Here is a 13038-nt window from a genome sequence, read left to right as displayed (position 1 = left end):
CGTTTTTCGGTTGAAACGTTCTCACATACCTGGGGTCGTATGTCCGACGCGTGATTTTTCTTTTGCTGGTTGTCCAGGAGGCTGTGGACCTAAAGCGGCTGCTGTGTTGTTTCTTGTCTCCTCGCTGGTTACTACTACCGAATCGAACCATGCAACAGTGCAAAGCCAACCCGAGCGACTTTTATTTAGTTAATATGACTTTGGAATTTGTTAAGCAATGAAATTATAATAGTAAACTGAAAAAATGGTAAAAAGTGACAAAAATGAATGATTCCTACAGTTAAAAATATTCCTTTCAAAAAAAGAAAAAAAAGAAAATAAGTAAATAAATAAATAAAAAAAAATTTGAACCAACTTTTTAAATTAAAATAAAATTTTTTAATATGTTGTGTGAAATTTGAAATTAAATTATCAAAGAAATTAATTTTAAGTAAATTGATACGAATTAATTTTCATTAAATTGAGTAATTGACACAAATATTAATTTTAATCAAATTGATAGAAATAAAAAATTATTTTTTTAATTTAAAAAGAAAAATATGCTTTTAGTAAAAATAATAACCTGTAAAAAAATCAGTGTTTAATTAAATCTTAATGGGGGAAAATACTACAAACGATGAAATGAAATAAAACGCAGAATGCTAGTGGCCACAAAATTAAAAGGTGTGTCGATTGTCATTATTAATTAAAAGTACGTAATTAATTTCCTCCGTGAAATAGGAAATTTAACGAATTTAAACAAAGACTAGTCACTATTTTTTTCCGTTTGTTTGTTTTTTTTTTTTTGAAATCCTTTGAAGCAACAACAAAGCAAGAACATTTTTTCACTACGTAAATAGCTATTTAAAAAAACGAATGAAAGCTCCATGAGAGACAAGACATTAAGAAAACATAGCGAAAGCCAGGGCATATGATATTGAAAATATTTTCTAAAAAATTAACTCTTCAAAAAAGAGCTTTCTTTCTTTCTTTCTTATTTAAAAATAATTTTTTTAACTTTGACTTTTATGATAAGGACTGAAAAAAATTAACTCGACAAAATGATTTTTGAATTTAACGATAATCGCAAAACTACTGTTCAAAATTTTCTAAGCACGACAAGATGATACTTTCTGATTATTAGCAATTTTTTACTTACAAATATCTAATAGGAAAAAAAAGAACTGCAGGTCACATAAATTGATTTTTTGAGTAAAAAAAGAAATGGCTTGGCTTCCAACGTGCCACAAAATTCTACAATACAAATAAAGCTAATTATTTATATTGAATTAATTACCGGCATTTGGAGGAGCAAGAAGAGAACGGCTTGAGCTGAAAAACGGTCGAAGAGATGGCTTTGGTGTACTGCTAATTGACATTGTATCCAATTCCGGACCACTGTCAGATAGATCCTCCAATTCGTCGAACAATTCGTCAATTTCCATTCTTTCGCCTGAAAAATTGAATTTTATTTAAGAAAAATAACTTAATCTTCAAGTTAATATTTGTAAAAGTGATCCAATTTTAATAAACTATTTTCAATACAAATTTAATCAAATTTAAAAAAAAAAAATTTTTTTCAATTTTAAAATAAATAGGGTCAGTTGGGGTAAATCCGGACAAAATACCTATTTTTCACAAATGACGTAAGTTTTTTATTATAAAAGGCAATACTGCCGGTTTTCTATTGCATTAATTTCTTCCTTGTGTTCCCTAGATTAATTTTATGGAGCATAAAAAAATTTAGATAAGCTTTAATCGCATAAAACTAACTGTCCGGATTTACCCCAAGAATTAGAAAATTTCCTAAAATTTGGGGTAAATCCGGACAGCTTAGTTTCTAAAAAAGGTTTTAAAAAAGTTACCTTAAGTATACTACCTACTGTATTAAGGGATGGAAAAATTTGAGAAAAATTCATAGTAGATGTATAAAAGTTCAATCAGTTGAGTTTTATAGTATCATAAAAGTTAAGAAATCAACCATTAGAAAAGTAGTAATGAAAAACTTAAATAACTTTAACAAATTTTAATGCACTTTAATTAAACTTGGTAAAGAAATGTTTTTGGGGTCGCTGAATAAGAATTCTAAGTCAGATTTTGAAAATTCAAAATGGCGGATCCAATATGGCGGATAAACGTAAAAATTTTCTAATAAACTGATTAATTTAATTGATTTAATTTAAGTAAATTTTCTTGGATTTCTCTACTGAGGGGTTTTTGGGGTTGCTGAATACGAATTCAAAGTCATATTTTGAAAATTCAAAATGGTGAATCCAATATGGCGGACATTTTTAAAATTTGATCGGATTTGCTTGAAAATTGTTACTCGGGGGTTTTTGGAGTCACTAATTACGAATTTGAAGTCACTCACTCTCTCCTTCTTACTCTCTTTCTCACTCTCTCTTACACTCTATACTTTTTAAAATGTAATAGAAGCTCTGTCCAGATTTACCCCAAATTTCTGAATTCTTGGGGTAAATTCGGACAGCTTGTCATTATTAACTGAATTGACAAAAATAAAAAATCCAAGTCAATTTCTCTTCCGGGAGTCATAAAGAATAATACAAATTTTTTGTATGATTTTCAATTTGTTACTTTTCAAATGCGAGATGAAATACTGAACCAGTCTGAAAATTGATGTCAACTTTTTTTGCATTAAGCGACAACTTTAATTAATCTGTTGCCAGTTGTCAAGATAAAAACTTGGCAATACTCAGAATCTCTTGTAGGTGATCTGAGCTTGAAATATTAACGTCGAACTTAATTTTTTATTTGTCAGGAAATCAATTATTTTCAAAAATTTTAATAAAATACTTTAAAACAATTCAATTATTATTATAAACAATAAAATTAGAGCTGTGCAAAATTCGGACCGAACCGAGTTTTGTTCGGTTTTAAGGCGCCGAAATGTCGAATGTCGTAAATTCGACATTCGAGTTAGCTTAGTTCGAATTATTTTGCACAGCTCTAAATAAAATTCCTCTCAAAAAATCAATTATTTTAATGAATAATAAAATTCATTGCGAAAATTTTATTTATTATCAAAAGTTTTAATAAAGTTCTTCACAAGAATTCAATTATTTTCACAAATAATAAAACTCCTTTGAGAATTTAAATTATTTTAAACGCTTCAATAAAATTCTTTGAAAGAATTAAACTATTTCCATAAATAATAAATTTCTTTGCAGGAATTGAATTGTTTTCAAAAGTTTTAATACAATTTTTTAAAGCAATTCAATTACTTTTATAAATAATAAAATTCTTTGCAAAAATTTTAAGAAAATTAATTTAATCTTCAAGTTAATATCCAATTTTTAACATTAATAAAAATCCTGAATAATATTAAATTAAAATAAAAGTTTTTTCGAGATTTGAAATTTTTTATGTTTTAAACATTCGGGAAGTTTTAAACTATCGAGATTTTGAATTTTCGATGTTTTGAGAACATTCGAGGAATTAAATTGAATAAAATTATAATTGAACTTAAATTTTCCCTAAAAAATTTATATCCATACCAGATAATTTTTGTCCCATTTCTTCTTGATCATGTTCCATTTCCTCGGAAACTCGAAATCGTTTCAAGAGGGAAATAAATTTTTGCTTTAAGTTTCTTTGCTGAAAGGATAAAAAAATGATTTAAACATTTTTGAATTTGATTTTTCTAAAACAAAATGAAAAAGAAAAAAGTACCCTCGCATTGGCAGGAATTTTTCCCCGACTCTTTCGCCTGTGTACTTCCAAAGTGGGTTCACTGTCGCTACCTTCGGCTTCACCTTCCGAGCTAAACTCCTCTTCCTCGTCGCTAAATTCTTGGCATAATCTCTCGTTGGGATCATTCATCAATCGTTTGTCATGATCCACTGGCTGCGAACTCAAAGCAACGACAATGACTCGAGCTAAAACAACCGAATGTCCACCGTATTTTTCAGCCTTATCTGACACTAAATCTAACTCCAAGTCCATTTGCTTTTGTAAAACCTAAAAAAATAGAAGAAAAAGAATTGTTAATGTAAATATATATAACAGGCTATATACTTGAAAAGTAAAATGGGAAAAGAATTTTTATTTACGACTAGAGAGAAAATATTATAAACTCTCCTCAATGGAAAGTCGAACAAGTTTTTCAAACTTTAATAAATTTAAAAAAAGAACAACTCTCGAAAACTTTTATTATTCAAATGCCTTTGAATATGAAACTAGAGATGTAAGCATTACAACTTAAAGTTGGAAAAGTTCCAAGCTTTTGCATTAAACAGCAATTGCGTTTTCAAAAACTTAATGTCGAGGACACGTTTGAGTTTAGATTTAATTATTATGATTTTTAGATTTAATTTAAGAACACTGAATTCTAATTTCATATGAAATTTTTATTTTTCAAACAATAAAATTCATCGGAGGAATTAAATTTTTTTAAAAATCTTTTTTTTTTAATTTAATAAAATTTTTTTTAAAATCTTTCTTTTTAATTTTAATAAAATTATTTTAAAAAAATTTAACATTTTCAAAAATTTATTAAATTATATTCTTCATATATAGGAATTCAATTAATTTCATATACAGGGTTGCCACGCTTTTGCTCATTTCAAATTTCCTGACTTTTCCAGGTTTTCCAGGTTAAAAAACGGAATTTTTCCAGGTTTTTAAAACTACATACATTTATATTTTACAAAATTAAATAATTAGTCATTATGATTTTTCCATATAGGAATTAAAATTCTTCAAAAGATTCAAATTCAAACCTTTTTGAAATTAAACATCATATAAAAAATGTTTATAAAACATGAAGAAATCGATCACTCCGAGTCTTCGACTCGGAGCAATCGATATCTTCATGTTTTATAATAATTAAAAATGACTGACTGATAAAATCATTATTTTCTATTAGGGGAAAGGTGTACGAGATGATCCCCCTAAGGGAAAAAACCTATTATTCAAAGAAAAATCAACATATTCGAGTTTCTTTTGTACGCACTACTAGATAATTAATCTATCTAACTATTCTGATTTGAAATATTTGCAGCTAATTAATATTTTACTATTAAATTTAATTTTTCTAAAACCTTACAAAAGGATCATCTTGGACACCGGGGTGTCCAAGATGATCCCCCTGGTATGGGCAAGATGATCCGTAGGTTTATCTTACCCCAATTATTGGAAAAGGAGTATAAATTGATGGAATAACAGTGTATCAATGTTAAATATACTTTATTTAGGCCACAAACGCTTTTGACCACTCACCACGATTCGTTTTCCTATTTTTTAATTACGAGGCATTGTCTACAACGAGAAAATTAATAAAATAGATGTAGATGTCAACTTTTTGTTTTAGATAAGTTAGTTTTCATAATAAAAACATATAAGAAGCGAGAAAAATTAAATTTTTTATTAATACTAGAAAATTCACTTTGAGGTGAGACGAAATACATGGGAATTAGGGGGGATCATCTTGTACACCCATTGAGGGATCATCTTGCCCCAAATGCCACTATTTTGTAATTTGTTCGTAACTTAACCTACGAGCTCTGTTATTCCATAATACCAATCAGAACACTTAGTTGAAGAGATACTGAAGCCGTGAGTACAAGAAACATGGAATTTTAGCTACTACAACAAAAGTTATCTAAGCCCAAAGTTAAGCTTTCCTTAGATCAAAAGTATAAAATTTTTATTTTTTTCAATAGAATTTTTTTAATGACGCGTGTTGTCATGACAGTTTGACTGATTCATAGGTATGTCATTGGCAACGTATTACCGTATTTGGCTAAAAGGTGGCGCTAATAGGCTCGCCAAAATTCAAAAGGATCATCTTGCCCCAGGGGATCATCTCGTACACCTTTCCCCTATCAGAATATTGTTACTCTAACTTATTCAAAATTATACTTTCATCACTTCAATTCAATTATTGTTTTCCAGAATTTTTAACTAAAATTCTTCTTTAAAAATGAAAATTCATTAAAAAAAAATAAATAATTATTCATTCATTTATAATAATTTTTGAAAAATTTCTTTGAAAATTTTCAAATCCATTTGTTTACAATTCAATTTTATGAAATATCATCGATTATTCGTAAATTCTTCAATCAAATATATATAAGACAATAAAAGTATCAAATAACTTCAAAAAAATTCAATTAATCTTTTTCAAAAAAATTAAATCTACACAATTTTCAGTTAAAAGTATGAAAAACTCAAACGTTTGAAACCTTTTCAAAATTCAATTCTTTCTAAAAATTCAGCTAATTCTCTCTAAATTTAAATTAGTAAATTTCACTATTAAATTAGTAGAAACGACTATTTATTAGTAAAATCTGCTAATTCAAAAGCAAAAAGTCAGCCACTAATTCAAATTAGAAATTTTTTTTTTTTTTAATTCAAATTTAGAGAGTTTAATATTCAATTATTATCTCAAATTTTAACTGAAATTCATATTTGAATCAATTATTATTAGAAAATTCTACGAGAATTCAATTATTTAAATACAAATAAAATGCAAATAAATAATTTATTGAAGAATTGAATGTTTTTTAAAATTGAACTCTCATAAAGAATTTTATCAACAAATTTTTAAATAGGTAATTAAAAATCTTTTGACGAATAATTTTAATTTTCGAGAAATTATATAAAAATTGTATTAAAAATAATTGAATCTCTGAAAAAAAATTTGATTGAATTGAGAAAAGTTTTTGATAATAATTGAAATTTTGACAAAAATTTTATTAAAATTTTTGAAAATAATTGAAATTTGAAGAAGAATTTTATTATTTCTAAAAACAATTGAAATTTTGAAGAGAATTTTTTTTTAAACTTTTAACCATAAATGAATTTCTGTGAAGAATTCTATTTATTTTATGAAAATAATTGAATTCTTGAGACGAATTTTATTAAAATTTCTTTTTAAACAATTGAATTCTTTTGTGATATTTTATTGAAATAGTAGAAATTGAAAATAATTAAATTTTGATAAATTATTGAAATTAATTAAATTTCTAAGTAGAATTTTAATAAAATTTTTGGAAAATAATTAAATTATTTTAAGAAATTGCATTTCTTTGTTGAATTTTCATCAAATTTTTAAGAATTACATTTTTCGAGAAATTCCTTTAAAATAGTATTAAAAATAATTGAAAATCTGTGATGAGTTTTATTATTTATGAAAATAATTGAATCTCTTTAAAAAATTTGATTATTTATTGAAAATAATTAAATTATTTTGTAAATAATAGAATTCCTGTGAAATTTTTTTTTATTTAATTAATTCATTCAAAATTGAAATTTTACATAATTTCAAATTACGACCTTTTGAAGTTTATCTATTTATGAAAATTGTAAACGCAACTCTTTTAAAATTCAATTAATTTTGAAATATTTAAGGAAAATTAGATTTCAAGAATAAGCAGCATTACAAAACAATAATTTTCCAGGATTCCGATCAAAATTCCCTGACTTCCACGTTTTTATCAAGGTTTATAAAATTTCCTGACATTTCCAGGTTTTCCAGGTAATATATAATAAAATTCTTCTCCTTAAAATGGAGGATAACAAATTACCAAAGATAGCATATAGAAGACTGAGGGCTTTGAACCCTGGGGAAACAAAAAAATTTAGATTTAACTGGGCGTGCCAGTTGGGCAGTATTTTTGAGGAGTTTGGTGAGGGGGAGGCTTGGGAATCTCTAAGTCTTGAAACTTTACAAAAATTTACCACCTTAAACAAGGAGACCTTCTGAGGGCGCCATCCTCCTCCTCGCTATTTCTCTACCCTTACCTTGAAATGAAGAATAAACCGCACTTTTTAATAAACAAAAGAATACCTTTAAATGATTATAAATTGTTTATTCAACTTAAATTATTTAACAAATATCAGCCGAGATTTGTATGGAACAAAAAATTTTACTATTTAAAAAGAAATGAACACTGCGATTTTTGTATGGAGATTTTGAATGAAAAGAATTATATTTTGCATATTCTAATTGAATGTAGGAAACTAAAAGAAGAACGAAAAAAAATTATAAAAAACACTGATGATTTAAGTGAGTTGAGTGATACATGGTTGAAAATTTTAAATAACCCGGATTGTAACTCGGTTAGAACAATAGCAAAATTTTTATTAAAAATAATTCTATGAAGAATTTTGTGTTAGTTAATATTGTATGTGTATGATTGTATGTTGTATAGTATTGTATTTCGAGCTCCTTTGTATGGATTTTTGGTAATCCTTAGACAAATAAATTAATAATAATAATAAAATTCTTCTCAGGATTTTCAATTATTTCAAAAAATAATAAAATTCTTCACTAGAATTGAATTGTTTTCAAAAGTTTTAATATAATTTTTTGAAACAATTTAATTATTTTAAAAAATAATAAAATCCCTCTCAAAAAATCAACTCTTTACAAACGGTTTAATTAAATTCTTCGAAAAAATTCAATTATTTTAATAAATAATAAAATTTTAATTATTTTATTACCTATAATTTAATTAATTTTAATTATTTTCAATACAACTTTAATCAAATTTTTTAAAAAACTCTTTTCTTAAATTTTAAATAAAATTCTTGGAAAGAATTCAATTATTTTCATAAATAATAAAAATATTCACGGGATTTATTAATTATTTTCAATTTAAATTTAATAACAACAATTCGCGCCCGACTGACTTCTCACTCACTCTTTTAAATAAAATTAGCAATTTTAAAAATAATAGAACGTAAAAATTTTTAATTGAATTTTTTTTTATAACAATAAAATATGAATTGGAATATAAAATTTTAATATTATTATAATTATAATAAACATATATTCTGACGTAGGGAATTCAGAGAAAAGTCAGGAATTTTTATTAAAAGAAAAAAATTAAATTTTTAGAATTTATAAGAAAATTCTGAATTTTTATGTCTTTTTTGTTTGATTCATAAACTATAAAATTACCACGAATTCTAATACAAAACCTTCAATTTCTGACAAAAATTTCTTTTTATAAATAACTTAAATCTTGAACAACTATCATCAAATAAATAAATTATTTAATGAATAATTTTACTTAAATATTTCAAAATTAATTCTACTTCAAAAGAGTTGCGTTTATACAATTTTCATAAGTAAATGAACTTTAAACGGTTCCAATTTGAAATTTTATAAAATTTCAATGTTGAATGAATTTAATTAGAAATTTTAATGAACTTAGATTTTTGAAAAATTTTAATAATTCAAAATCTTCTAAAATTAATAGTTAAATTTGTCAATATATATATTTAACTAGCTGTCGTACCCGTCTTCGACGGGTTTTAGTTTCTACTGCTAAAATCTAAAATAAAACCTATATTGTAGGCTGAAAGTAGGGCTTAAATTTTGACAAATAAAAATATTACATCATTAAAAATTAAAGCAAAAAGCAATTTTTTAAAAACGAATTAATATAATAAAACTTTTTTTAATGAAATAAGAAAATTCGATTCCCACATTTTACTCAATTTGCTCTAATGGCGTCTTAAGGACTTTCTATATGTTCATGTGCCCGCTGAAGTCAAATTTCAGTTTTATTGATACTTTTATTGTACCCTTTATATTGAACATATATATTTTTTATTTTCTACGTTAAATATGACAATACATACTATGAAATTTTCAAACTTAAAACCTTGAAATATCAATACAGAAATTGTTTGCAAACTCACGTTCATTGATTTTAGAAAATTTGTAATAGACATCAAATTCATGACTCTAAACTTGTTAATAAAATAAATGTAATGAATGTAATTTAAAATTTAAAAACATCAACCGATATCAATACCAACTTCATAAAAATTAAACAATATTCAATAAAAAAAATTAATTAAAAATTTTGTCGAAAATCAAAAATAATTTTGGCTTAAAAATTCGGATTTATTATTTATATTTCATTTTTATAGTGAAAATTAGTTGTATTTATATTAAAAACATTAAAAAGTAGCTACAAAAAGTGTCACATCAATTTGACAAAAAATTTAAAAATTTGCATTTTTTGAATTTTGTGAAAAAAGCTATAACTTTTGTTCAGCTTAATATTTTCTACTATTTTAATAAAATTACAAAAAAGAATCCAATTATTTAAAAACAATTTTAATAAAATTGTACGCAAAAATTTAATTATTTTCATAAATAATAAAATTTCCACAGGAATTCAAATATTTACAAATTTTTTATAAGTTTCTTCTAAATAATTCAATTATTTTCAGAAATAATAAAACTCATCGCAGAATTTCAATTATTCTTAATACAATTTTAATTGAATTCCTTGAAAAAGGTAACTAATTCTAAAAAAATGTATTAAATTTCGTCAAAAGAATTCAATTATTTTAAAATTTGTTAATAAAATTCTTTATAAGAATTATATTTTTAAAAACATTTAATTATTCAATAAATTCTTTACTTTTGTATTTAATTAATTGAATTCTCGTAGAATTTTCTGATAAAAATTGATTTAAAAATGTATTTTAGTTAAAATTTTAGATAATAATTGAATATAAAAATAATTTTGAATAAGTTACAATGACAATAATCTTATAATATAAAATAGTTATTTTATCTTTCGAACAAATTTAATTATTATAAAAAATGAAGAAATAAATCACTCCGAGTCTTCGACTCGGAGCAATCAATATCTTCATGTTTTATAACAATATTTTTAAAGTTATATTTAACTTCAAAAATGTTTGAATTTGAAATTTTTGAAAATCTTAATTCCTATGGAAAAAATAATAATAATTAAATATTTATTTAAAAAAAGTTACCAGGGCTCGAACCAGTAAAAGTATATAAATACGGACTTTATGGACCAAAAATGAAAAATTACGGACCATTTACGGACCAATTACTGGCAAAAATATATGTGGACGTCCACATGAAAAGGGCCCATATTGTCGGTTCTAGTTTTCGAGAGAATCGCAATTTAGTAATTTTTGAGCAAATTCTTAATTTTTTTTTTATTTTTTATTATCAATCTACATGTTTTGACAAGTCGAATCATGCGGTTTTTATTAATTTATCGATAATTTAACTGTTTGATTTCATTGGTTCTTTAGAAAAATGAAAAGGGCCCATATTGTCGGTCATTTGCAAAAGTAATCCGTATTTTAAAAATGGAGGTGTGGAAAAATTTTAAACCTCTTGATTTTTCATCTTTATGGTGTCCTGGACTGTAAACAATTCTCATCTGAATAACTTCCGAGAAGAACCAGAGATATTGATGTTAGAGTCTTTTTTTCGTAATTATCGAAATGAAAATTTGTATATTTCGTCAATTTTTTCATAATAGAGACTGTCAAAAATTTTTAAATAACTTTAATATCTATTCTTTTTCTTCAAATGACACAATAAAATTGTACCTAATCATTAATCCTGTAAAAAAAATGGTTTTTTAATAGAAAGACTGTCCTTTTTAGAAAAGGGCCCATATTGTCGGTTTCTCGTACTTAAGTACGAAATTTTTCAAAATTAAGAGGGGGGGACGGTTTTAAAAATTTAAAACTTATTGGTTTTTCATCTTTTAGGTACCCTGTACTGTAAACAATTCTTATCTGAATAACTTTTCAGAAGAACCAGAGATATTGATATTAGAATCTTTTTTTCGTAATTGTCGAAATGAAAATTTCAATATTGCGTCAATTTTTTCATAATAGAGACTGTCAAAAATTTTTAAATAAGTTTAATATCTATTCTTGTTCTTCAAATGACACAATAAAATTTTACTTAATCATTAATTTTGTAAAAAAATGTTTTTTCAATAGAAAAACTGTCCTTTTTAGAAAAGGGCCCATATTGTCGGTTTTTAAATTAATTAATTAATTAAGGGGAGGGGGTGGGTCTAAAAATGTAAAACCTGTTGGTTTTTTATCTTCAAGGTGCCCTGAACTGGAAACAATTCTTATCTGAATAACTTCCAAGAAGAACCAGAGATACAACAATTAGTTGGTATCGCAATCTTTAATTCCGTTTTTCTCGAAATGAGGTTTTTGGCGTTCTAAACTTTGAAATTCCGTAACTCAGCGAATTTTCAACCAAAAAAGTTCTAAGACCACTCAAAATTTTCCAAATTTTGTCAGGAATACGCCCATATAGATAACTCCAATAGTGCCAAAATGGGCCCTTTTCATGTGGACGTCCACATATAAGAGAACATTTTACTTAAAACTATAAATTAGATTTTTTCATAACTAAAAAACATGAAGATATCGATAACTCCGAGTCTTCGACTCGGAGCGATCGATTACTTCATGTTTTATAATAATTAAAGATAGAGTGATAAAATCATTATCAATTCAATTATTATTTTCAAGAATTTTTAACTAAAATTCTTCTTAAAATCGATTATTTTTAATTATTTTCGAAAAAGTTTTTTGACAATTTTCAAATCTATTTCTTTACAATATTCAATTTTACGAAATTTCAATTATTTGTAAATTCTTCAATTAAATATGTATTAGAAAATAAAAACTTCAAATAATATAAAAAAAATTAGCAATTAAAATTTCTCAAAAAAATTAATTCCACAGAATTTTTACTTATAGCGAATTCGGTTATCTGCTCCGAGAGCGATCTTGCTCGGTGTAGGAGTATAGTTTACTCTGCTCTCAAAAAGCTGTGCTCTACTCTGAGGCAATCTATGACGTCATGAACACTGGCAAAGTTCGACTGTTTTTGGAGCAGGAGCACAACATGAACTGCTATGGGGCTATGGTGTAAAGCATACACTGCTCGTTTGGCGCGAAGTTTAAATTTAATTAAACTTATATAATATAATGTAATATAATATTATATTTATTATATTATATATATTATTATACATTATATTATGCAATATATTTTCTTCTTAAATGTAAAATTATTTTACTTAAAATTAAATATTTTATGATGTATACATAAATAATATTTTTAAAAGCAAAAAATTTGATATTTTTATTAGAATTTTAAAATCTTATTCGGTCAATGTTTTCATATAGCAGAATTGTTAATCACAAAATTATCGAATAATATTTCTGATATAAATTTTGTTTACATTATTTGACATTTTGAACTACTAACAA

At 25.0% G+C, this 13038-nt stretch overlaps 1 protein-coding gene across 2 annotated transcripts in view; it reads right to left on the bottom strand.

The window, feature by feature from the left end:
* The window catches only part of LOC122509815 (phosphofurin acidic cluster sorting protein 2), a 145903-nt gene that overhangs the window by 18768 nt on the left and 114097 nt on the right, over positions 1-13038 (bottom strand). The window contains exons 3-6 of one of the 2 annotated variants that reach the window (XM_043624069.1): positions 3670-3957; positions 3495-3594; positions 1277-1432; positions 30-134 (exon numbers count right to left, since the gene is read on the bottom strand). In XM_043624069.1, the coding sequence (XP_043480004.1) occupies positions 30-134; positions 1277-1432; positions 3495-3594; positions 3670-3957 (649 nt within the window). The remainder of the gene's footprint in view (positions 1-29; positions 135-1276; positions 1433-3494; positions 3595-3669; positions 3958-13038) is intronic. The other variant, XM_043624070.1, reaches the window with a different exon arrangement.

The sequence above is a fragment of the Leptopilina heterotoma genome, unplaced genomic scaffold (assembly GCF_015476425.1).
Source record: "Leptopilina heterotoma isolate Lh14 unplaced genomic scaffold, ASM1547642v1 Lhet_63, whole genome shotgun sequence".
NCBI lineage: Eukaryota > Metazoa > Arthropoda > Insecta > Hymenoptera > Figitidae > Leptopilina > Leptopilina heterotoma.
This window is presented reverse-complemented; position numbering and strand designations above follow the sequence as displayed.